This window comes from Chrysemys picta, chromosome 1 (genome assembly GCF_011386835.1).
Source record: "Chrysemys picta bellii isolate R12L10 chromosome 1, ASM1138683v2, whole genome shotgun sequence".
In the NCBI taxonomy this organism is placed as follows: domain Eukaryota; kingdom Metazoa; phylum Chordata; order Testudines; family Emydidae; genus Chrysemys; species Chrysemys picta.
Window position 1 is genome coordinate 209,004,554 of NC_088791.1, and position 26,704 is coordinate 209,031,257.

Sequence of the window (26,704 nt, forward strand, 5' to 3'; positions counted from 1 at the left end):
TAATTTCCGCCTCACTCTTCCTACCACAGACTGCCAGGCTCCTGAGGTAAGGTGGAGACTTTGGCTTCTCCCCTTCTCCACAGCCAGCTGCATCTCTCAAAGGTAGGTTTCTTCCCTGATTTCTCTACTGAGATTTTTGTTTTGGGGAAGGATGCTGAACACAGAACTTCCTGCTCACGGGTGTATTGTAGGTAGCTGTTTGGTTTGAGCAGCAGCCACCATCACTACTACCGGCTGTGTACCACAAGTAGCCCCTGTTCCAGGCCCCTTTTGGTGAGACAATAGGGGATGGTGCTCTCAGGGGACCCAAAAACAAATTCAAGAAAATTTATGTTTTGAAAGGTCCAGGATGGTTAGTGGTTCTGGTTGCCCTCTAGCAGCCACCTATGGATTTTTCATAATATAATTAGCCATTCCTGCAAATACAATAGTTATCCTTACCCTCGTGCACTGGGTTCCCAGTAAGGTGCATATAATCCTGAGAATGCTGGGACAAAGTAGCAGCCATAAGAAGTTCCCACTTCTGCAGCAAGTTTTTCTAGCACACACACAAAAAGCCTTTAGTTTTCACAAATACAATATCTAAGGCTAAAGAAACGTTTGATTTGACCATCTGCTCCAGAGATTATTTAAGAGACAAAATGCTCAAACACACAACACATTTATGAAAACCGTTAACAAAATTAACTGCAGTTAGAAGATACCACATGGCTACTCTGATACCTAGATGGTTGTATTATTGTTATTCGGCCAGTTACAATGTTATTCAATGGAATTTGGGCACCGAACCCCACATAGGTCCTTGTGGAAAAAAAACAAGTTGAAATTTGTTACCAGGAACACACCAAAAAATTGATATCACAGGACTAGGATCTATTTGCTTCTAAAAAGCAAGATGTTTCAGGGTCTGAGCAATGCCCGATTAGGTTATGTCTACACTAGAGCTGGAAGGTGTCTTTTCCAGCTTCAATACATATACTTGCACTAGTTTGATCAGAGCTAGCACACTAAAGATTGGTGCAATAAAGATTGGCACACTAAAGACTGGCAGGACAGGCTAGTCACCCGGAGTACAATCCCGTCTGAAATCCTAAGTATGTTCTCAGGGTGGCTAGCCTATCCGGCTGTCGGTGTAGGTAAGGCTACCTTGCTGTTTTTTAACACGCTAGCTCAAATCAAAGCTAGCATGGGTATGTCTATCTGAGCTAGAATTTACCCCTCCAACTCCTGTGTGGACATACCCTTAGATTTCAGTTATGAGGAGCCATTTTATTTCTCCCTTTGCAATTCTGGATATTTCATTTGGTTCTTGGAAGGGACAGTATATTTAAGAGTTGCACTTCTGAAAGTTTTACCTATCATCATTAAAGGTAGCACCTGTGCCAACCTTAACTGAAAAATGATGTAAAAGAGTATTGCTTGGTTTCCTCTCCCATCCAACTTATTTGCTTTCTGCATCTGACAATACTGTAGGGTCTGTTTCATAGTTTCCCCTGTATTGTGAAGTAAATTTCCCCTGTTTGTGTGGATCAAAACATAGAAACCAAGAATAAGAATATGCAATTGTAAACCACAAAAATTGGTAAGGAGAACTTAGGGTCATGTATAGGATTTGCAACTACTTTCAACTCTTCTGAAACTGAATAGATTTTATGCTGACAATAAAAAAAGCAGTCATGTGTAGACAATACATTTTCCCTCTAAAGAAGTTCTCTGGGATCAACCACAGATGAGAATAATAAAGGTATGTTCCTAAATGTTGAGGAATGCTGACAAAAACTGAAGATTAAACTTTAAAATTTTCAGAAGTTCAGTTGCAGTTGTGCAGGAATTATGCAACCCCAATTCCCACTGAAGTCAGTGGGAACTGTGGATTCTCAGCACTTCAGGATATAGCTGTCGAAATATGGATTTAGGAGCCTAATTTTAGAAAATAGGTTCGATACTTGACTGTTACCATTTTTTTTATTATAATACAAAACGAAGTCTATTCAGATTTGGTGTAAAACTTACAAGACTGTCCAAATGACTTTGGCCAATGACAACAAAGGCTCCTTTCTTTTTCAAAATTTTATCCCTTGTATATGGTTAATTTTTCAGAAGTCAATTCTGTTCCAAAATTTCAAAGCATTACACACCTGCATTTTTAGTTTAGTTTAAGAATATAAAAAAGTGTTAGCTACCCAGGTTTCTCCTAGTTAATCCATTCTCAGGCAAAATGGATCATTCTCAGATATCACATTCACATTCCAAGTTAAATGCCATTTGGTACAGTCCAGCAAATGGAGGTATTAATCTTTCAATGAACTCCATGCACCCCTTGCACAGAGCGCACTGCAGGTCTGGGGCTTCAGTCCCCCATTTCTTAGTCTGGGAACAAGTTTGTAGGTGTTGTGACACAATTTTCAGTGGACTACACAGTGGGACCTGTATACTATTTATCCCCAATGTCTCAATATTAAAATGAACCAATAAATCTGCTATGTCAGTGTAGCACAGCTCTTAGTAATTTCTACATATTTCAGCAGTAACGAGGGTTTGCTAGACTAGCAGAAATGCTACATGTAAAAAATATAACTTTACATCATCTTTTTTAGCAATTGCAAAAAGGACTGGTATACACTTATGCATGTTTTACTGTAGTCCCGCTCTTCTATTTTCCTTGCATCTTTTGACCTTTTATTCAACACTAGAGACTTCAAGACCGTGTTCGCCCTCTATTCAGTTTGAAAAACATTTACAAGTTATGAATACTCACCAATTTCACTTGAAGACTTTACGATACCAAGATTGTCCCTTAGCCAACGAACAACAGCACCAGCTATGGCAACAGAGCCCTAGGGAAACAAGAACGGTCATACATGGAGTTTACTAATTTCTAGCATAAAAAAAATCAGAGTCCAGAAAGGTGGGACAAAAATGCCTATCTATCATCTTTGCAGAGCTCTAAATTGTACTTGAACAACCCTTTGGAGCCACGGGCAGTCCAGAGGCTGGGGGAGTATCAGAGCACAGCAGTGCAGGGAAGTCAACACTACTCCAGTTCTCTACCACATGGAGATTTCCCCCCCATCCCGAAGAACTGTCAAGATATTGGTCAGACTGGCTTTATGGCCCAGGCCCCTGAGCTCTCACATTTGGACTTCAGTATACACAGTTGTGAGGTCTGAATGTCTTATGCATTCCAACCTAAGGCCTCCAAATCCTGATGATAAACTTCAGGCCCATGAATAGTTCCACTGACTTTGGAGTGACTACTCATGTGCTTAGTGTTTGGAGGATCAATGTCTAAGAACATTGAGCCTTCCCACAGGTTTGGTAGATGCTCCTGATATTTTAGAAGTTTGCTCTAAAAAACAACAGCATTAGAAGATGACAAAGCAATACCTAGTCATGCTTGCCCTGAGTGAAGATGATTAGTTTTAAGGGTAACAGTGTGTATTTAAGAATGGAATAGAATATTAGGACTTCCTCTTATTTTTTCCTTTTTGTTTACTGTATGTGTAAAGGTCTGTCATAAGGCTGGAAACATTTTGACATAATTAAGGTTTTTGTGCACATAGAAGGATTTACTCTTCCATCTGCTGGACAGTTTTTCTGAATCAAGATTCCAAGAATGAAAAGAAAAAAAGAATGGTGTCAAAAAGAGGGGGCAGGAGCAATTGCCACATATACTTACTTCTAGTGCATAATATACAGGTTTGTCTCTGCCCAGTTTGTAAGCCACTGTGGTCAGAAGTCCATGTTCAGACAAAACAGGCTAAAAAATAAAATATGGATAGTGCTTGAATGGGAAAAGTCAGGAGTCACATTTCTAAGAGAAATTACTGCATAAAATACTGTAAAATAGTAAAATTAGAAGGAGATGTCCTTATTTATAAAGAGTAAAGGAGAAAAAAATCAAAATCTTTAGTGTAACAGGTAAGTAAGTTTAGAAACTAAATTAGCCAATGTTTTAGCACAGTTCCCAATCCGCAACCCACGGAAACTTGTTGATGCTGCTTATTTCCGGAAGCTTCCAGGGTCTTCACCGCAAAGAATAACCTGGAGGCCTGCAGAAGCAGCTGGTAACAAGGATCAGGCTCAAGCTTAGCTGCCTCTAGACTGGAGCTGCGAGGCAAAAAAGAAATTTCCAAGAAAACAGAGGGAAGGCAATGGAAGTAGTCAAGGGAGTAGAAGAGGAGCACACAGCTAAGGGAACAGGGAACCAACATGTAGGTAGAGGCAGAAAAGCATATGCAAAAGAGCAGGGTGAGATTATGAAAGTTTGTCATTTCCCTTTTTAGCAATTTAGGAACCACAAAACAAGGAAATGGAGCCTCGGCAAGCGACATGTTGACTGAAACATTGCTTTCTAGTCTTGTAGATTACAAGATGCCCTTTTTCCGCACCTGTAGGAACTATATTAGCAACTTTTAAGTGGAATAAGAAAAACGTTGCAGAAGATATTTTAAAAGACTCATGCTTAACAAGACAGCACATGAGCACACACAAGTGAGCTATTTTCCTTTTAGATCTTTTGTATATTCAATTGTCTGCTATTATCATTGGTTCTTCATTTTAAAACATAAAATAATCTTGCTTAATCTTGTGCAGATTACACACTTTATGACCTTGCACCAAAAGAAAAAAAAAAAAACCACAATTAAAAAAAACTTATACGGGGATAAGGAAGTGAAGTGACTCAAGAGATACCCAATAGGAAAATGTATGAAGGGCTTATGGAACAATATCTGCTTATTTAGCAAGAGAAGCAACTTGACTGAAAAATACATACTCCTAGCAAGCTATTTCCAATTCAAGCAACCAACCTTTTGACCTGTATTGTAAAGCAAGAAACATCCTGTGCCATACCTGTAGTGGAAAAAAGACATAAGGTAGTAATTTATAAAAAGAAAATGAAGAACCAGGAACAGAAGATAGACATCTTTGACATTCATTTATCACAGTTGAGTTAGGGAATGTCATGATAAGGCAACTTAATACAGCAAAATACCACCACCACCTTACAACTAGTCTAGGAGTAACTTGTAAAATGAACTTCGTATAAAACTTAGTTGAATTATGTCTCCAACTTTTAAGTGAGCAATTAAGGAAGAAGGGCATGTTGCAGAGCTTGTAATAGGAAGAGTAATTTTAAGACTATAACTACAAGAGACTCTCACTAAAGAGAGAACATTTTCAGAAACACCACACAATGGGAGTGGCACATTTTCAAATTCTCTAAGAAAATATGAAGCTGACAAACACGTTTATAAAAAAATTCAGATAAACTACAACAGGTTTTCATCATGTGTAATTAAAAACACAATGAGAAATTCCTTTGTAACAAACATGGAGGCAACAGGTTAGCTTAAAATAGTAATGCATTAAGTATTTCAGAGGTATATTTTGACAAAACAATTGATTCGTGCATATGAAACAAGTAAAATGCATCCAGAAAAATAAAACACTACTTTTTAGTCACTGCCTTTTTTTTTTTTTTTTTTATAAACAAAAGCCCTTATGGGTTAAAAAAAAAATTCTTGTGTCAGTTACGTAGATCATTTTGTGTTCCAGTAAAGTAGAAGACAATTAAATGGTAACTTAGGGTATAAACAGGTGGTAAAATGGAGATTAATAAGGAAAGGATATTGATCAAAATGCAACTAGCAATGAGCACACTTTCTTATATTGTGTGAAAAACCTATTTTGCATTAGGAGGTTGGCTCAGGCCTAATTTTTAGACTGGACCCGGACCCAAGCTCACCCAATGCTTACAGGTCAAGTCATTTTTCCAACCCGACCCTTCTCCCTGAACCTTAGGTAGCCCCACTGCTACCTCCTGCCCCAGGGTCAGCTCTCCTCTTCCTGCCTGTGGTGTCAGTGCAGCAGTGGCTGTACTACTATTCACCACCCTCTACTGCTCTATGCGAGTGTACTGAAATTCCTTGGCATACTTGCCTTGCTGCACATGTGAGCACAGCAAGGTAGTGGTGGCCAGCAGGAGCTGGGCAGACAGCTGCTCCCACGTTGATCTGATCGGTTCTAGTTCTTTTCCCACCCAACCCAGTCCCGACACTTTTAGTCAGATTGCATCAGGTTTCAAGGCTCTATTTTGCATGTACTCATTTGCTCAATAAAGCATGTGATCGTATGAGAGCTGGATGCTTAACTGAACAATAACTCAACTAAGCAAAGAATTATGCATCCGCTGAATGTTTAATTCCACCTCCGCAAACACTTCAGATATGTTTTGAAACTGTACTTCTCCCATTTAATTGATCAGCTACTCTACCAAGGGACAAGGCTGAGACGTGAAGATATCCTAACATTTCTGGCCTTCGGCTAAATGCTCCATCCAAAATGGAATCCTCCCTTCTGGTCTAGCATGCTGGCTGAGCACTGAAATGCTTCTTGCCATTCACCCTTACACTGTAATCCTACCACGCTCCAGCACCTGTGTTTGTTGTGCTTGGGTGACTCAATTTATGAAGGGAGATTTTATAATTTTATGATTTTGCAAGACGCACCACTATATCCTCGGGATTCTTCCAATTTGATTTAGTTCCTTGCAGTAAACTTTTGGAGCCATCAAGTTTCAGTGTGTTCAGTATTTTAAACTGAGCCAAAACCAACATGACCCACCTACCACAAGTCAGTACAATAGACCAGGTCCACCACAGTAAGGACTAGACAGCTTTTTGTTTAAAGCTCGACTCTATGGGTCTGTCTACATTTAGGCCGGGAGGTGTGACTCCCGGCTCACAGAGATGTACCCATGCTAGCTGTCCTCAAGCTAGCACCGAAAAATAGCAGTGTGTGCTCTGCAGCACGGGCAGTGGGTGGGGAAAGCTGCCCAATTATGTTCCCAGGAGTGTCCGTGGGACCGTACTTGGAGCAGCTAGCCCAAGTGGCTGTCCATAGATACACTGCTATTTTGAGAGGGCATCTGAGCTCCTCTGCCTGACCCCCTTTGTGAGTTAGGAGATGTAGGGGCCTCTGCCCAACTACTGGAATCTGACCCTTTCCACATCCCTATGTGAGCAGAGAGCTAGTGGGCTAGTCCTCCTGAGGGCATCTGAGCCCCTCTGCCTGCCCCCAACCACACGAGAGTCGGGATATGTGGGAGGCTTATCCCTCTAGGAATCTCTCTCTATCCTCCCCACCCACTGACGTGAGATAGGATGTGGTGAAGCCCTGCCTCTCTGGGTGGAGTAAGCTTAGAACAAGCATGCTGGGAGAATGCATCAAGACAACACTGCTGAGACTGGGGTCAGGATATATGCATATCATAGGCTCCCTTGCACTGTGGAGGGGGATGGTAACACCCCCTCATATGAGTTCACATGTCTCCGAGCTGTATTGCTGTAGGCCATATTCATCTCCATGGCGTGTTCTCATTCAGCTAAGAACATCTAAGGAAAAGACAACTTCACACCACTGAGCCTCCTACGCTGCAGCTGGATGTGTAGACCCCCAATGGCTAGGACTCAGACTATTCTTGGCTCTGTCACTGGCATGCTGGGTGACTGTGGCCAAGTCATGTCACCTCTGTGCCTCAGTTTCCCCATCTATACAAGGAGAAAAATAACTTTACCTCCTTGAGATCTGACGTAAAGCATTTGTAAGTGCTAACACTTATTACCTGTCCACAGAAGTATCTGATCTGTACATCTATGTGATAATTACAAAGGCCTAAGTGACCACTAAATCCTATCAACATTTTTCTTTAAACAAAACAAAAACAAAAAACCCAAAACAAAACAAAACCATAGGAAAACAAACATTAGAAAGCTTCATTAACCTAGAGTGAATGTTGCCCAAACATAGCTTGTGCGCCTTCAAAGTGTCTAAGTCAGCAGAACTCAAACTTGTGGAAAACAGGAAATAGTGAGTTAAGGTAAATGTCCATGCAACTTTAACTCTGTCCCCGTGGAGCGGTCAATAGCCACTGGGAATTATCTGCATTCACTGTGTTAGCTGTAGCTGGTTGAGGAGTAAGTTGGAGTACCTTTAAAGAGATGTGACTGCAATAGGAGGTGATTGGGGGTTTTGGCTCTCGGTGGGTGTGCGCACACGTGTGCGTGAGCCCTTTCTCTGATCCGTGTGTGTGAGAGACCAAAGGAAAAAGGGACACATGGGGTAGCAAGAGGTTTCTGGTCAACTGGCAGAGGGGGTACATATTAGGATCCTATAGGTTAGATATATGCACCATTATATTTACCAGAAGGTGGCATGTGAGGTATCTACTGTAGTAAGATGAGGCCCTGAGACATAAACCTTTGGTATCAGAGGCCCGGTATGAGGCCTGAACTGAAGTAATAGTCAAGATGTTGCTAACATAAATCAAAGTTAGGCTGTGAGCCAGAGGCAGGCCCTGCTCACAGAAGTTGGCAAGAGGAAGGCTGCTAAAAGAACGTGTGCCAGACGGCATCAGAACAGCCCAGTACAAACACATCCCACACAGATAACAAGGAACAGACAGACCCAGCCTAAAGACAGGGTCAAAAGGACAATATGATGGATAGACTTGTTTGTTCGAACCAACCTGTACCAAGAGAAAGGCAGCACCTTAATGAATAGAGGGGTTGTACCTCAATGCGTTCAATGATGCGTAACCTGTTTCTACCTGGGTATAAGAATGCATCCCTCAGTGGAAATCTTTGTCTGGCCTAGGGGGCAGTGGAGAGTCCCGCCACTGATTGAGGTGGTCCATTGTTAGGGGGCACATATTCGTGGTAGTTCCCCACAGACTCTACAGGACATATTACTGTGCTTCGTTTGACAATAAACCTGGCCGGGTGCCTGTGTACCTTATCGGAGTCTGTGGTCACTGGAGGTTCTCTTGGGGTCTGCTGTGCCAGCGATCTGCAGAGCCGGGGCAGCACACAGAGGGAACACACGCACGCAGCCGACTTATCAACATTGAGCAGAGCAGAGCACCACACCGGTGGCATTTGACGACAGCTACCAAGAACCAGTAGCCAACTGGTTGTCATAATCATTGCAAAAATGTATGTGTATATATAATGTTGAATTATGTATCTGTATTGAAAATTATGTTCGTAAGGTATGAGAGCTAAGGCACGTCCCCAGAAGGGGATAAACATGCTCCTGTTAGGTAGGAGGGAAGAGACATTTATCTCTCTCTGGTTGGTCATGTGCATATTGTGAGGTATGTTTCACAATGGAGGCCTAGCTACAATTTGAGCTGAATTCACAATCTCTTGATTAGCAATTGGCAAGAAAGGGACACAAAGGAAAACATAACCAGCAGGAGGGGCATCCTGTTTCCGAGTAAGGACAACAGGGTTTTTTCGGGGGTGGGGTGGGTAATAACCCGAGGTACAGGGAAACACCTTGGATGTTTGCACTGACAGGCAAGCTGACAGCGTGCTTGTCTCATGAATGACAATCACAGCCAAGGTTGGCTGTAGTACGCTGGAAGGATTTTGTGAGAGCTTTTCACTGTAAGTCATGACAATAGCTAGTTAAGTCAGTGTAGGTTCTAGAATGCGTGCTCTTTTATTTTATATGCAACTATTTGTTTCCAATATTTCTACTTGCTACCACTTGAATCTCTAACTCCATTAAATAAACTTTTGCCTGTTTTCACTATGGATTTATCTAAGTGCTGTGTGTTAAGTGGAGCAGTGATCCGAGGAGTATCTGGTATGCTGGGATGTACTGTTTTTTTTGGAAGCTGTGAATACTGCGAGTGTCCAGTGGACAATCCAGAGAGACGCTCGGAGATTGGAATGTGCCTATTGCGAACCTACAGAGGGGGATAGTGGAGCCTGTGTGCACTCAGAAGAGAGTGCTTGTGTTGCCTGTGGCCAGTGAAGGCAGGGAGCTGACCCACAGCAGGCACACACAAGGATTCCTCATGCTAAGGGCAGGTAGTAAGGAGGTGCTTCAAAATCCTGGGAAGCATCACAACACGTAACTTGGGATAGCCAGTATGCCTCATTTCAGCACTGTGTTGTGTAGGCGATGTCACTAGCAGAGCATGGGGTGGTTTTGCCAGGGGAACTGTCGCAGTTAGGTGGGAGATAAGAGTCATCTGAGAGTCTAATGATGGGTAAGTGAAGGCCAGTATTTGAGGGCATTGTGTCCATAAAGGGACTGAAGGAGTTTAATAGTGTGGTGGTCTTTCTGTGGAGTAGGCTAAGTGTGTGAGTGTAGAGCAGGCATAGGTAGCTCCTGTTCAGTACAGGGCAAAAGCAGAGTGCAAATACATGGGATTACTGGGGCACCACTCAAAGCGGGCAGAGTTCAGGCTGAATGGGCACGTACTTCAAGTAGATATTTCCTGGTTTTCACAAGTCTGAGTTTTGTTGAAGTAGACATTCTGGAAGGGAACGAGCTATTGCCAGGCAACCTTAACAGAATTAATTTTTTTTGCCATTTAATATCTTTTTAAAAAAGGAAAAGAAGCAAGAAGGAGAAGGAATTGCAGACACCTGCGTTCACAAACTGCTAGTGTTTAGCCTTTGTAACCTTATCCAGCTTTCCCCCATCCCTCCTACATTCACAATGGAGGACAAAGATGATCTAGTATTTGCTTTCAATATTGTTGTGCTAACTTACGTGTTTTTTGCTTGTCCATCCTTGAAACACATTTGTCCAACTAGAGCAGCAGATTGGTCACCCAGGCACTGAAAGGATAGACATGTTCTTAGCAAAGAAGTGCATATGAATCACTGTGAAACAACAATAACCTTAAATCAATTTCTTCTAGGCTTATAATCCCAATTTGGGTCGTGTACACTGTAAATGAGAAGGTAGGGAACACAAGCGCAGTCTTCACGAATATTCATTCCTTCTCCCATCTACTGAAACTGCCAACGAAAAGTGCCAATTAGTACCACTAGCTATAGTAACAATTAATTTAGTAAGTGTGATCAAGTGCAATATCTGCATGTGTTTGACATTAGTCGCCAAATTCTCAGCTCACTTCAAGATTTGTGCATATAGATCTGGTTGTCATATGGCTAGCTTTCATTTTCTGATGAGTTATCCATTTATGATGTTTACTTACTGTGAAGCGTCCTAGATTTCCATGGGACTATTTGACAGAGTTAAATTGCTAACATACAGTAGAACCTCAGAGTTATGAACACCTCAGGGGAATGGAGGTTTTATGTAACTCTGAAAAAAACGTTATGGCTGTTCTTTCAAAAGTTCACAACTGAACACTGATTTAATACTGCTTTGAAACTTTACTATGCAGAAGAAAAATGCTGCTTTCCCTTTATTTTTTTTAGTAGTTACATTAAACACAGTACTGTAATGTACTTTTTTTTTTTTTTTTTTGGTCTCTGCTGCTGCCTGATTATGTACTTCTGGTTCCAAATGAGGTGTGTGGTTGACTGGTGAGTTCGTACTTCTGGTGTTCGTAACTCTGAGGTTCTACTGTACTTGTTTGCATGATCAGGCCTTAATTCATTAATTCACGATGGTCTTCATTATTTGTGTAAGTCAGCAAGTATACTGTACTTGTTTAAAATGATTGAATTTTGTTGCAAATAAAAAAGTCAGTTTTCTAAAATAATCAGTTTATTTTTAAGTTATATCCAGTGAGGGTCTCTCCAAGCAGAGCCAAGTCCTCATGCCAGAGTTCAAATTGAAGAAGAACTCACCCCAGAAATTGGCACACCTGTCAAGGCTCCGGATTTCTGACAAAAATACAGAAAGAAACTTCAGTTATTTCACACTGCTTCCATATCAATTACTGTAACATTTAAGCAGTAAAGGAAAAAGACACTCCTCAGTTTTTAATGGAGATATGCATGCTTCAGGTGTGGACAAAAACAGTTGCAGCAAAGAGCGCTCGTACCAGAATGGGTAGTAACTTAAAAGCAAGGCGTGTCACTGCCATTACAAGACTGCCTTTAAAAATTTAAAAAAAAAAAATAATAATAAAAAATTAGCATTTAAAGGAAAACTGTGCTTTGACTAAAGAGTTTCAACAATACTGAAAATTTGCCTCTTGGCACAAGCTAGATATTATGTTGAAGAAGCCAGCTTGCAACAACGCTTTTCCTTTCACTCAGAGGCGCTCCACAAAAATATTGTAAAAACTCTTTCTGCTTGTTTGTGTTTTCATACTTTTTCATTTTACTATCAATGCCATATGGCGTAACAACTGTCATGGATAAAAATGGCATTTATAGATCAACAGTCTGCTCGCTAATTTTGAGATAAAGATCTTTCCACTCTCGGGAACCCATAAAATGTCATTGAGAGCTACATTTCTTGGTCCAGCTCTCATTGACTTCACTTTATATCATAATGACATCTCTTCAAAGCTACTCTAACTTATTCCTCCACCAGTCAGTCAGCTACATCTAACAAGTGAATGCAGATAATTCCCATTGGCTATTGTCACCAGAAAATAGCCTTCTCATGGAGTCTCTATACTACAGGCACTCCAGCAGCAACCGTACCATTATTGCATAGATATTTTCTACATCGACAGAAGGCATTTTGCCATCAATGTAGGTAATCCACCTCCCAAAGCAACACTCCCTATGGGGGAAGGTGGGGTAAGTGGCTTCCTCCCCTCTGTAGAATAGAAGAGGGGAGCATTGAGGCAGAGTGATGCTTTCCAGTTAAGGGATAGGGCAGGTCCTAGTGCTTACAGGAGGAATTTGGATCGCTACAGCAGCTTGGTTTGAATTCTTGTGTGCACAGCACCTCTGCTTAATCCAACAAATCAGGTCTAAAATCAAAACAATAATCAGCAAGATTCATGCATTTACTCCATAGCCTAAGATAGAGGAATCCAGTTTTAGTTGTTAGTTTTCCATATTAGGTTAAAATAAAAAGCAATCTTGTTAAAATAAGAAACAGACTGTCATTTGTGATATGCTAGCGTGTGGCCTGTAACAATAAGGTTCAACGAGATACTACTATGAACAGGCACTTTCCTATTACAAATTATTGTGATAAGGTGATTTAACAAGTAAACAATAACAGAGGTCTTATTTTAAGACCACATAGTGTTTTCAATCTAAGCAGCACTTCAAAAAAACCAACCATGTGCTAGAAAGTTTCTTCAGCAGTATTCCTGTAAAGGCATCACCAGAAATCAGTCCTATTTAAAATATCCTTTGCTTTTGTTAACTAGTAGACTCTTTCTTGAGCTGTGACTATACATTTTCATTGAAGCCATGCATAAGACATGACAGTGCATTTCCAATTAGGAAATCTCAGTAGTTTCCACAACTCCCATTTTAACTGATTGGGCTTTTTGATAGTTTAATATTAAATTTATTTAAAGAAACATTACAAACCTTAATTCTATCACACTGAAATACCACGTGTTGTTCTCATTACAAAGCCAGACATACCTGTTTCTCTTTATAAATATGAAATTGTCAAGCCTTCAAAATTTATGCAAACATACTAGTAACACTGGTCACTTAACCACAATGTCTCAATCTGGAGACACTAGCTGGATCTGTTAGTTTTACAAATGTTATGTTGCATGCCTCTAAGTAAATGGAAATGCACTGTATCTGAACAGAATGGATGAGACATAACTTGTGGACAGCCTAATGAATGTCTCTACTCACCAGGCTAGGGCACATTTTCTACAGTCAGCAAGAAAATAATAACCGATAGGAAGGAGAAAGACAAAAAAAGATCATAATCAGCTATCCTGTCTCATTTCCCATGATCAGCTTTCTCTCTTCTTCCAATTGCTGAATTGGTTCAAGTCAGAATAAAATTCACTCTGATCTAACTCTTTCAAATTAATAGACGCCAACTAAGATTCCTAGTAGCATTCACATTTAGAACCTGGTTAAAAAAAAATTAAAATAAAAAGCTACAAGTGTTTTGTTGTTGTTGTTGTTGTTGTTGTTAAATTAAAAGCAATCCAGAATCTTTTTCTGGAGTTAAGATAAAAGGACACTCTTCAAAGCAAAATAAACTCCCAATAGGCAAACAGGATCCTGTCCTACAGCCTTCATCCAGCCATGAAGTTCTGTTATTAAGTTCTGCAATTAAGCACCACCTCTTTTCAACTGCATGACCATGGTTCAGCAATCACTCCTGGGGAAAGTCTCTGCAAGTGCTCTAAAAGCACCGTTTGATTACAAATACATCAGCAATGCTCCAACATTAGGGTTACCATTCGTCCGGATTTACCCGGACATGTCCTCCTTTTTGTTCTAAAAATAGCGTCCGGGGGGAATTTGTAAAGCACTCAAAATGTCCGGGATTTCCCCCCTCCCCCGGCAGAGCAGAGCGAGCAGCTGGGAGGGCTGCAGGAAAGTCCCGGGCTGGACTCCGGAGCAGCTGTAGAGGAGCCGGATCCGCCCTGCATTCTGAGCCGGCAGCTCTCCCCTGCAGCCCGGTCCAGCAGCACTGTGCAGGGCCAGGGACCGGGTTTTGTTGTGCTGGGGAGCGCAGCCACGTGTCCGGCTCGGCTTGCACAGAGCCCAACACCCTGTTCTGAGCAGCAGGGTAAGGGGGCCAGGGGGCAGGAAGGTTCTGGAGGGGGCAGTCAAGAAACGGGGGGGGGGGCTTTTGGGGGGGAGTGGAGAAAGTTTTGGGCAGTCAGGGTACAGGTAGGGGGTAGGGTCCTGGGGGGCAGTTGGGGGGGGTCTTAGGAGGGGGCAGTTAGGGGACAAGGAACAGGGGGGTGGGGGGCTGGGAGTTCTGGGGGGGAGCTGTCAGGGGGCAGGAGTGGGGAGAGTGATCGGAGCAGTCAGGGGACAGGGAGCAGAGGGGTTTAGATGGGTTGGGAGTTCTGGGGGGGGCTGTCAGGGGGCAGGAGTGCGGAGAGGGATCGGAGCAGTCAGGGGACAGGGAGCAGAGGGGTTTAGATAGGTTGGGAGTTCTGGGGGGGGCTGTCAGGGGGTGGGGAGTGGTTGGATGGGGCGTGGGAGTCCCAGGGGTCTGTCTGGGGGTGGGGGTGTGGATAAGGGTTGGGGCAGTCAGGCGACAAGAGGCAGGGAGGCTTAGATAGGGAGTGGAGTCCTGGGGGCAGTTAGGGGCAGGGGTCCCAGGAGGGGGCAGTCAGGGGACAAGGAACGGGGGGAGGGTTGAGGGTTCTGGGGGGGCGGGAAGTGGGAGGGGCTAGGGCGGGGCTCCTCCCGTCCTCTTGTTTGCTTGCTGAAATATGGTAACCCTATCCAACATGTTTATGTAACAAACTTTACAGACACACAAGCAATCAGAATTTACTTCTCAAAAGGAGGCAATCCAAGATGGAACGTGCATTTCTTCCAACTCCCACAGAACCCTACCAAATCCTTTACTCAATCCCACAAGGATGCAACACTGAAAGGGACTTACCCAGCATGCCTACCACCAGTAAGACTCGCATGGAAGCTGCCCATGGGAGTTTTGGCTGTTCTGGGAGCACGGTGGCCCCAGGAAGGGCACTATTTGAAGCTATCTTATTACTTTTAATCTGCTGCTTATAGATTAATTCACCAGCTACTTATCAAAATTCAATAAGTAGTTCACAAGTATCAGATATTTACTAGTCTCAAAAAAACCCTTCCAACTGAGTTTTACTAGTTTGACACTCATCAAAAGTGTTATCTGCAATTATCTTAATTTGACATATTAAAAAGGCTATCAGATGCTGACATCGGATTCATACCGTTTGATAAAGCAACTCACATTGTTCTAGAAAACTAGAGAGCTATTAGCTTGCTTTTAATCAGCCCCAATAGCTATATCTTTGAGAATAAGTTTAAGAAAACATACCATCAAACCATAAATCTCAGAGGAACTCCGCACTTTTGGAAGTATTTCCATAGGAACATCAAAAAAACTGCAAAAAAAAAAAAAATATTTTGCATTTAGTTATGCTAGGGAAATTGTTTTACATTTTCTACTTTGAGACAAATTAAACATAATGTAAAGGGAACTTTGATATCCTTATCTTAGATCATGACCTAATGTCTTTCCTAGTAAGATGTGGGGAGAGCATTGGAATGTTTGAGTTATGAAGCAATATTTGCTTTGCTCAGCATTTTATAGACAGATCCAACTCCATTTTTACAGTTGGAAAAATCATTCCTATTTTGAAATAATATAAAGTGAATACATGCTGGAGTACCAAAGAATGTTTTAAGCTTATATTTAAAGCAATGAGACTACCATTTTGCACTATGCTTGTGTAATATGCTGAAGGAGCAGTCAGATAACTCAGAAATTAAAGGCAAAGTTAATATTTAAATCACTTCTGTGTACCAGGTTTTCAATATAGAAAGACACTAAGATCTGGCCTCTTCATTAATCCAAACAGAAGTTATGTAGATATTTAGAGATAGGGTTACCAGATAGCAAACTATGAAAAAACGGGACAGGGGGTCGGCGGGGCGGTAATAGGCGCCTATATAAGAAAAAGTCCCCCAAAATGAGATTGTCCCGTTTTTACAGGGACATCTGGTCACCCTATTTAGAGAGAATAAACCCTAATAGTTATATTCACAATAAATGCAACTAATCGCTCTTCTTAGTCACAAATGTGACCAGACAAGCATTGATGGAAGATTCTTATTTTGAAAAGCACAATTAGTGTCTGTCTTTACACCGCATTGATTAATACAGCTATTTCAATAGATTTAAATGAAAAATTAGACTTACTGGCAGAGTTCAGAATCCCACTCCAAGGAATGAATGTTGAACAACATTGTTCTACTGGCATTGGTGACATCTGTACAATGAACACCTCCATTCTTCCCACCTGTCAAACTCTGGAAAAAGCAACCAAGAATATTAGCAAATAAATAAATAAATAAATAATAATAAAAAAATTAGTCAACAGTTCAAACAAAATAATCCAGTTACTAGCCCACCAGTAACAGCCACAGTTTAATAGTTAGTAAGAATGAAATCAAACTATTTTGAGAAATAGAAATAGTATTTTTGCACCCTTGAAATAAGTTGGAACTTTGATATTTTTGCAAAATGTGACTGAAGAGCTAGACAAGAATATCCATAATGGACAGAATATATAATGCATATGCACAAAACAGATATTATAAAAGGTTACCGGTCTAAATTTTATGTAAATTTTAATTTCTCCTCCACCCATATGTTCTAAGGCAGCTGATTATTATTTTTTAACTTTCTTTTTTAAATTTTGCTTGTAGCCACACAAGTACTGAGAAAGTTCCACAACAGGTATAGTTCTGGTTATGTGACCTCCAGAGGATGCCTTTATCATCGACAGTTGGTATAAAGGTGGACAATGAAAATCTGTTGTACAATTTTTTTTTAAAATAAAAGAACCCCCATACACATACCCATATAAGCCATGAATCAATGGTACCAAACATAGCTCGCCCATCACGAACAGCTTGCCTGATCTCTTCCACGTTATCTAGGAGCCACCGAAGTTTCACTGCACTGAAATACGTGCTAAGTGGAAGGCCAGTCCTAGTCTGCAAGAGTGAGAGTCATTTAGGACATGCCATGAGTTAATCCCCTCCAGTGACTACTGTACTTGTCTATGAAGTTAGGGAAAGAGAAAGGAAGCTCAAGATTCTTTATTTAAACCTAATTTTTCTTCTTTTTTTAAATAAGACCACGCATTCCCAATACCGTAAAACTGTCTCACACCAAAACCAAAGACCAACATGCCTATGAACAAAGATCACAACAACTCATCAGTTGAGAGTTCAAAGACCTTCCACGTGGCAACAAGATAAAGGCATACACAGACATCCTATCTTGTTTAGGATAGCTGCCTGGGCTAAGATAGCGCAAACTGATGTTGCAATGACACTGAAAGGATGAACCTTCAGTTACATTTGTAGCTTTACAGCCAAGCAAGTTGATATGCTGGTTCACTGACCCACTCCTACCAGATGTGGCTATAGAACAAAGAAGCAGGACATCATTTGGCCAGCATACAGCCACCAGGTTAAAAGCTGAATGCGAAAGGAAGATGGACTCTAGTGAAACAGCTTCTCAACTCTCAAATTAGTCATATTAAATTAATGCTATAAATTAAAAGTTACTCTAATAATTTTTAGTATGACAAACATAGGATGGGAAAGTGGGTTAAAGACAGTATTAACTACTCGTTCTAGTGGAAGCCCTAACTCTGAGTTTAGTGGGTTTAAGAGAGGCATCTGGAACATAATGCCCAAGACTTCAAATAGAAAATCATTAAACACATAGAGACTATTTGGAAATCTTAATTTAAAGCATTACTAACGGGATATTCTAGAAAAATCCCTTACCTTAAAAAAGGATGTATTTTGCCCTGGAATTATTTTAAGAAGCCTCTCAACTGTTGGCTGGGTTCTCAGGTCAAGCCACACTACAAATCAAAATAGAGCACACGCGCAACACATTTATAATAATTCAACCACCATTTGCTATTTGTCAGAGCCAAAGAACAGTGGAACTGTATAGCTTCTGCTAAAAATTGCTGAAGTCCTTAAAGTCAGGAAACTGACACTAAAATATTTTTAGTAAAGAAAAAAATTGACAGGAAAGAAATATTCATATGCATATTTCTGTATCATTGTAAAAATGTAGAAGGGACAGGTAACCTCATTCTATTTGCAAGCCTAACTGGTTCGTAACATAACAATATGACTTTCTACAAAGAGACGCTACCAAGGATATATTTTGTGTTTCTCAGTCTATTCATGAACAATACTGAGGTCAACCAAGTGATTGAATAACAATACTGAATAGTTTACCAGAAGACGAAGGCCAACTAGAAAGCTTAAAGTACATATAGTAATAGGTTAATTATTTACTATTTCTGTGCAAACACTCAACTACAGCAGTAAACAGTGTTAAAGAATTACTGATGCTCAGCTTTACCTAAGAAAGTCTTAAACATCACATACTTGAACATTAAACACAAAAAGCTACTTGGAAGGAAGAACTTAAATCCCCTCTCTCAAAGCAATGCCAAGTTCAGGTTTCTGAAAGTTCTTAGGACCCTTCAATTCTACATTAAAAGACAAGGCAGAACTTCAGACCTCTGACAGACAAACACAAGCTGTGAACATTCTATTTTGCTGAAGCCCTATTAAAAGACTTAAGCTAAATTGTGAAATGATAGCTCATCTTTATTATTTATCTTTATTTATTTATTATTTATCTTTATTTAACTAGGATATTTTTCTGTGTAACTGCAGCATCAGTGGTTGCAAACATACAGCTTTTGGGAAAGGCCACCAAAAATTGTCATTATTACTAGCAGGTTCTAACAAGATTTATATGGGATTTCTAAAAATCTGCTAGTACAACTGCAGCGAGGCTGTACTGAAAGGAAGAGTACATAAGCTTTAAGAAGCTATATACACCAGGTAGGCACTGATACACGTACCAATAGCATTATAGAGAGGTTCTCCAGTTGTCTTGTCCCAAACCACAGTTGTCTCTCTCTGATTGCTGACTCCAACAGCTGGAAAACAAAGGGGAGTGGGGGCAAGAGTACACTTTAGAGATTTTGAGGGGGCAGGCAGAGAAGAAAAGGAAGTGAAAGGAAAATAAAAACCTTTTGGCTTGTGCCTTTTACATTCTTGGTATACCACTTTTCTATCATTTCAAAAAAAATTGAACCCTGCTCTACATCTCTTATTCTTCTGTTTGATGTTCACAGACTGACATGAACAAAGAAACTAAAGTTTTGTAACAGCAGGCACTGCAGTGTAATGTGATCAGTATTTCATCCATTAGCTGTCTAACCTCTTTGCAACCCCCAGGGAGAATTTGATTGGGTCTATTTGGCAAAACAACGCACTGCTGGTAAGTGTCAGCAATATCTTATTTCCCCAACATGCAGAGCTTTTTTCGACATGGGGCTAAATCCTGCTTCCTTTCTAATCACTGACTTCATTACTAGATGATCTGACCTTCCCCAGTCCCGAAAGCACATTCTGAAAAGCGGCTAGTTACACGTAAGAAACTGCAGCAATACCTTTTATGTTGGTGATGTCTATGTTTAGCTGGTTCAATTTCTCACATGTTTTCTCCACACATTCATAAACGGACTGCAAGATTTCCTTTGGATCTTGCTCCACCCATCTTTAACAAATATTTGACAGCAATCAAAAAAGAAGCAAACATGAGGCAGATGTTACATTTATGGAGAGCTGCATAAGAATTCTAAGAGCATTCCATAGAGTCACATGGTCACTCTATTAAAGAGTATCAAAAAATTAACTCAGCTAGTTTTTCCCTCTGGTCAACTTGTTCTGATTCCACAGCAGAATGACCAACGTTATTCTGCATCATATATACAGTGTTTGTTTAATCAAGCAGCCTAATAATTTGAATAGTCAGTCTCACTTTTTCTCTAAAAATGCAATGTGGATATTTCAAAATCGGAAGAGCCTTTTTCCTGTCTTCTACAGATACATGTATACTGCCTCAGGACAGAGGGGGAAGAGTCTGGGGATAACACCAGGTGAACAGTGTACAGCAAATTTAGAGATAGAGAGTAAGTTGTGTAGACTTCATAGGTGAAGCTGGAGAATGTAAATGTAGGCAAGTCAGTCATGAAAATGAGTAATTTCACCATTTTAAGCAAGATTGGACAGTGGAAGAATACGGGTGAGTGACTATTGTGAGAGTTGAACTTTCATAAACATTTTTAGGAGTTAATAAGATTTCCATTAGGCCATACAAAGGAGGGAAATTTTTTTTGTTTTTAAAAAAGCATCTGTTAAATTATTCTTTCCTACCACTCTAAAACATTAGCAACCGAGTCCATATTCTTAACAGATTACTCACTGGCTTCAATTGTAATTATGCATACATAGATCCTATTAAATAGGCTTTTGCCATGTTGAAAGGTAGACAGAAACAGAATAGAAGATATACTGAGATCATACCCTTCTTTAGGGAATTTCTGTTTTATTTCTACTTGATGGTGACTCAGGAGCTCTGCTGTTTTCGCATTAAAAACCTGCAGATAAAAGGATACAGATTAAATAAATTGATGCCTACAGGATTAGACAAACCAGATATGAGGAGACAATAATAAAGTGAAGGTATGTTACATTTCCATTAATTTGAGGACCTACCAAAGGCCCGTAGACTAAAGACTTACACATATGCTTAAACTTTATGCACTGTGAAAAGTCCATTTAAGTCACTAGAACTTCTCAGTGTGTAAAGTTAAGTGTGTGCTAAGACTTTGCAGAATCGGGGCCTACCTGAGGCATTAGCAGGAGTCATTATTCAGACAGGCAGAAACAGGCTTCAGGGTGGCAGTGCAGTTGAGTCACTGTGCTATTTTACACTACTCCTCATCAGTAACTTTAAGGCAAGCCATGGGACCGGATTCTGTGTAGGCACCTGGCTTACTCATTTCACATCCACACATGCTGACTGGGTGCACCGTGGATGTAAGCCACTCCCAAATCAGAAAAGTAACATTTCATACGTGTCAGCAACAACACAAGCTGCAATGTAGCAGCAGAGAACGAGAGCCATGGGGAGAATCCTGCTGCCACTGAACTCGGTGGCAAAACATCTAGTGGATTCAATGGTGCACTGCACACTAAGTAAGGTTACCATTCGTCCGGATTCCCCCAGACATGTCCGGCTTTTTGAACTAAAAATAGCATCCGGGGGGAATTTGTAAATGTCCGGACTCCCCTCCCCGGTATGCAGAGCACGTGCGGCTAACAGGGCAGCCGGCTGGATGGTGCCACTTACATGGGGCTCCGACAGCCAGAGAGAGCCCCTCCTCCGCTTCCCCTGCAGCAGAGATCACTCCCCCTCTCCCTGCATTCGCAGATCGCCTCCGGCAGTCTGGAGCTCCTCCCCCGCTCCTCCTCCACTGCTGCCCAGCGTGCTGGGATGAACGGCTCAGGCCGTTCCTGAGCAAGTTCACAGAGACATTAGGTGAAGGCCAACAACAAGGGGCCAGGAGGTCGGAGAAGGGGCAGGGAGGTTTTGGAGGGGGCAGTCAAGAGACGGGGGGGGGGGGGTCGGGAGTTGGGGGGGGGGCTTTCTGGCGCGGGGTAGATAAGGTTTTGGGCAGTCAGAGTACAGGTAAGGGGTAGGGTCCTGGGGGGCAGTTAGGGTGAGGGGGTTTTAGGAGGGGGCAGTTAGGGGACAAGGAGCGGGGGGGGGGGTTGGGAGTTCTGGGGGCGGGGCTGTCAGGGGGCAGGAGTGGGGAGAGGGATCGGAGCAGTCAGGGGACAGGGAGCAGAGGGGTTTAGATGGGTCGGGAGTTCGGGGGGGGGCTGTCAGGGGGTGGGGAGTGGTTGGATGGGGCGTGGGAGTCCCAGGGATCTATCTGGGGGTGGGGGGGTGGATAAGGGTTGGGGCAGTCAGGGTACAGGTAGGGGGTAAGGTCCTAGGGGGCCAGTTAGGATGGGGGGAGGGTCTCAGGAGGGGGCAGTCAGGGGACAAGGAGCGGGGGGAGGGTTGGGGATTCTGAGGGGGGCAGGAAGTGGGAGGGGCGGGGCTAGGGCAGGACAGGGGCGTGGCTCCTCCCATCCTCTTTTTTGCTTGCTGAAATATGGTAACCCTACATTAAGCCCAGGTCCATGGGACTGATGTGGTCTCACAGCGCTAAAAACTGTCATGTAGCCTTCAGGCTCAGGCTGGAGTCCAGACACTGAAACACCTCAAAAGGGGAGAGTCTCAGAGCCCAGGCTCCAGTCCAAGCCTAGGGGGTAGTCTACACTACCCGCCCGGATCGGCGGGTAGAAATCCATCTCTCGGGGATTGATTTATTGCGTCTCATCTAGATGGATAAATCGATCCCGAATCGACGCGCGTACTCCCACCTCATCAGGAGGAGTAAGCGCTGTCGACGGGGGAGCCACGGCGGTCGATTTGCCACCGTCCTCACAGCGGGGTAAGTCGAATAGGATACGTCGAATTCAGCTATGCTATTCGCGTAGCTGAATTTGCATAGCTTAAATCGATATTCCCCCCAGTGTAGACCTAGCCTAAATGTCTACACAGCAATGTTTAGCCCCAGAGCCTGAGCTCCATGAGTTTAAGTCAATTGACCTAGGCTCTGAGACTCTCTCATTGCAGTGCTGGTGTACCAGTGTTTCCAAACCCACACTTGATCACACACACTGAATTGTGAACCTGAGTTTACAATTGCTAGACCCAGTTCTCACAGTGCTGCTAAGTCAGCCATAATGCACTACGTAGACCAGTCTCAAACTTTTTTTTACTGGTGACCCCTTTCACATAGCAAGCCTCTGAGTGCATATAAATTAGACACACTTTTAAATATATTTAACACCATTATAAATGCTGGAGGCAAGCAGGATTTGGGGTGGAGGTTGACAGCTCACAACCCCCCATTTAATAACCTCACTACCCCTTTAGGGGTTCCAACCCTCAGTTTGAGAACCACTGATGTAGACCTTGTAACTCAGGCCTGCAAAGTGACAGGGCTTGGACCCAATTCACAAGGGAACTCAGGCTCTGAGCCACCCCTAAGCAGGCACCGGGACTGCAGGTCCTGAGTCAGAGTGATTTACATGTAGATGGAAGGGAGGGCTTGGAGGTCTCTCCCAGGGAGGTCAAACCGGAGTCAGAGCCAGGGCTCCGTGTGGACATACCCAACGGGGCCCGGCTATCACGCCGCTTACCAGAGGTGCTGCTGGCCAGCTCCCCATGCCCACAGGCGGGACGGTGGGTCTCTGAGCACAGCCCTGCCCCGGGCCACAGGGGCACTGGACGCAGCAGCGGGCAGAGCCAGGGGGCACCGGCCGGCCCGGCTCCCATCCCAGGGCACCGCGCCGCCCCAGCAGCAGGCGGAGCCCGCGCGGCGCGGGTCACTCACCAGGAAGCGCGTGGAGCTGGTGCCCTGGTCGATCGCGCCCACCAGCGGCCCCAGCACCACTCGGTCCGACGCAGCCATGGGAGCCGCTCGCGAGCCGCGTCTCCTAGGCGACGCTGGCCGGGGACTGCCGGGCAAAACGCTCTCCGGCGTCTTCAGCGCGCGCTCTGCCTGCGTACGTACCCGGCGCGTGGCTCCAGTCCGGGCTCCGGGGGCGGGGAGAGGGAAGGGGGCGCCGGCCGACACGCTGCGCCGCCGCGGCCAATCAGCGCGCGGGGCACGGAGGGGGCGAGGCGCAGGATACGAGGTGGGGCTGAGCCTGCGCCTGCGGCCGGTCACGTATTGCAAACAGCTGGCTCTGGGAGTGGGTTGTCCCAGGTCCCCTGATGGCGGAGCCTAGACGTGAACCCGAAGGGGGAGGGAAAGTGCAGGAAATGTGCGATAGTTCTCTCCCGTGACAAAGAAAACTCCCTCAGTCCTTGCTTATTTCTCTCTCTGGCAAAGCAGCCCTCAGCCCTTTCTCTTCAAAGAGCTGTGCTAACCTGGTTAGGATTCAAGCCAAGAAGACTTTCAAACAAACATATTCCCGATAAAGTTTTTCTCCCATGCGGGTTGTGTTCCAGGAAGCTGATGCCATCCTTGCTTCCTTGCCCCCCTCTTAATTTGCTTTTCACGTGGATTCAGCTACAAATGAACTTCTATTGTCTACAACACTGACTTGCATGATTTACAGTGGAAACAAAGGCAAACCCACATTTGTTTGTCTAGAATAAACTTGTTTATCAGCTGCCTTCACACCATGTGTTAAAACCAGATTACCAGCATACATACATGACTCTTTGTACACAACCCATACACATATCACACAATGATTTCCATGACAAGTGGCTCACCAGTTTTTATATGATATACCTTATATAATGCTGTTTGGCTAAATATTCTGACAACAGTTTGTTGGGTTTGCCAGTTGGCATAAAGGGGCTCTTAGGGTCACAGGGACCAAAAACATTTGCTCCTGATGCTTGTAGAATTTGATATTTCAGATGAATAAGTTGTGTATGGAGCTTTTAAATTCTCCAGCGCAGCTGCCATTTGAGCCCGCCAGAGGGGATAGCTAATGTTATGTTCTCAGCATACACACAGAGAAGTTAGAGTATTTTATATCAGAGGGGTAGCCGTGTTAGTCTGAATCTGTAAAAAGAGGGCCCTGTGGCACCTTTAAGACTAACAGAAGTATTGGAGCATAAGCTTTCATGGGTGAATGCCCACTTCATCAGACGTATTTTATGTTTTTCTTTCTCAGGAAGGTTGCAACATAACATTACTTTCTTAGAATCCAGAACTCTAACACACAAGAACCAAAACCAGAGAGAGACAAAGCAGGCAGAAAGGCACAGCTCAATCCACATTGATCTAGGCTGGCTCCTTTCAGGCTGATTCAGATCACATGCTTCCCTACAGAGTCCCCTAGCCTGCAAACAGGTCCAGGAAATCCCTTACAAATTAAAGTGAGAGCTTTTAGTTTTAACACAATTTTCAATACACCACAGCTAAAATCTGAGGAGGCAAAGAAAGTCTAGCCAAAAATGGTGGTGCCCTGACAGTACCCGGAAGTTATTTAAATAGCCCTGCACATTTGTATTGTAATATAACACATCATACTTATTGGAAGAAGTCTCTTCTTCAGCACAGTCAGGTTGGCTCTCCACCTGTGATTCAGGGATCTCCTGGCTCTTTGGTACTGTCTCTGCTTTACTTTTTAGTGGGTTGAAGAGATCCTGGGTGTCTTGGTCAATCTCCTTCTGCTAGGTATCCTGGTTCGTGTCCCTGGGGGCATCCTCAGTGAAGTCCACAACATGCCAGGGTTTGATGGTGGCCTTCCTTTCAAAAATACAGCACAACTCCTCATAGTGGATGCTGGCCATACAAGGTCTGCCAGAGGTCCTGTTATTGTCCCTGATATTTTCGTACCCTAGCACAGCTCCTTTCCTATGTTGCAGCAGTGGACCAAGTTCCAGGAGCAGATGCCAGAGGCAGAGCAGTTTAATTATAATGGGAATGTGTCCACACCTACCTTATTGTGGGAAAATGTATCCCAAATGTTGGTAACTTGCTTCCAAAATTGATTAATTAAAGGAGGGTGAGACATCAATTAATTTGAAAAAAACCTTTTGTATGTGGAAGCAAAACAGTTTATCCCTCCAAAAATCAAATTGATCTGAAACAACTGTCAAGTCTACCCTGACTGACAGTCAAAATACTGGTGTTGTCCACAGTGATTGAGACAGGAGATAGTGGGAAGGATTTTGTGCGGGGACATTAAAGGCTTGTCTACAGCTCTGCAGTTTGGACTACAGGACTGTGAATTGCAGTGCACACCAGAGTCCTGCACTGTAATTGCCCTGTGTGGATGGTGTTAAAATGAACTAAAACTAAAGGTACCTAGTTTGTGTTAACATACTCCTGTTTGAAGAGGACTGTGTTATAGGGTGACCAGATGTCCCGATTTTATAGGGACAGTCCTGATATTTGGGGCTTTTTTTAATATGGGCTCCTATTACTCCCCACCCCGATTTTTCACACTTGTTTTCTGGTCATCCTACTGTGTTAATGCAAACTAAGTATCTTTTAGTTTGGGCCACCAGCCTCTAGATGGGTGAGGGATAGCTCAGTGGTTTGAGCATTGGCCTGCTAAACTCAGGGTTGTGAGTTCAATCCTTGAAGGAGCCATTTAAGGATCTGGGGCAAAATCAGTACTTGGTCCTGCTAGTAAAGGCAAGGGGCTGGACTTGATGACCTTTCAGGGTCCCTTCTGGTTCTAGGAGATAGGTATATCTCCATGTATTATTATTATTACATGGGGGAAATACACCACAACACTTTGGTGCACTCTTTAGTTCACACCCCTGTAATCTGCACTGTGGCATGGTGTAAACATAGGTTCAGTTCCCTGCCTCAGAG

The 26,704-nt window shown here is 43.0% G+C and overlaps 1 protein-coding gene across 6 annotated transcripts in view; it reads right to left on the bottom strand.

The window, feature by feature from the left end:
• Positions 1 to 23,970, bottom strand: part of GK (glycerol kinase) — a 40,817-nt gene extending 16,847 nt beyond the window's left edge. For 2 of the 6 annotated variants that reach the window (XR_010595651.1, XM_065579229.1), the window contains exons 1-15: positions 23,747 to 23,961; positions 20,817 to 20,890; positions 19,901 to 20,007; positions 19,307 to 19,384; positions 18,201 to 18,280; positions 17,259 to 17,396; positions 16,597 to 16,706; positions 15,712 to 15,778; positions 13,563 to 13,580; positions 11,625 to 11,660; positions 10,573 to 10,640; positions 4,812 to 4,854; positions 3,680 to 3,760; positions 2,759 to 2,837; positions 442 to 538 (exon numbers count right to left, since the gene is read on the bottom strand). Coding sequence is in view for 5 of the 6 variants with exons in the window: in XM_065579229.1 (XP_065435301.1) it covers positions 442 to 538; positions 2,759 to 2,837; positions 3,680 to 3,760; positions 4,812 to 4,854; positions 10,573 to 10,640; positions 11,625 to 11,660; positions 13,563 to 13,580; positions 15,712 to 15,778; positions 16,597 to 16,706; positions 17,259 to 17,396; positions 18,201 to 18,280; positions 19,307 to 19,384; positions 19,901 to 20,007; positions 20,817 to 20,890; positions 23,747 to 23,824 (1,154 nt within the window). In the remaining variant the exon portion in view is untranslated. Of the gene's footprint in view, positions 1 to 441; positions 539 to 2,758; positions 2,838 to 3,679; positions 3,761 to 4,811; positions 4,855 to 10,572; positions 10,641 to 11,624; positions 11,661 to 13,562; positions 13,581 to 15,711; positions 15,779 to 16,596; positions 16,707 to 17,258; positions 17,397 to 18,200; positions 18,281 to 19,306; positions 19,385 to 19,900; positions 20,008 to 20,816; positions 20,891 to 23,746 lie in introns of all 6 variants that reach the window. The other 4 variants (XM_005303349.5, XM_005303351.5, XM_005303350.5 and 1 more) reach the window with 4 other exon arrangements.
• Positions 23,971 to 26,704: the final 2,734 nt, after the last annotated feature.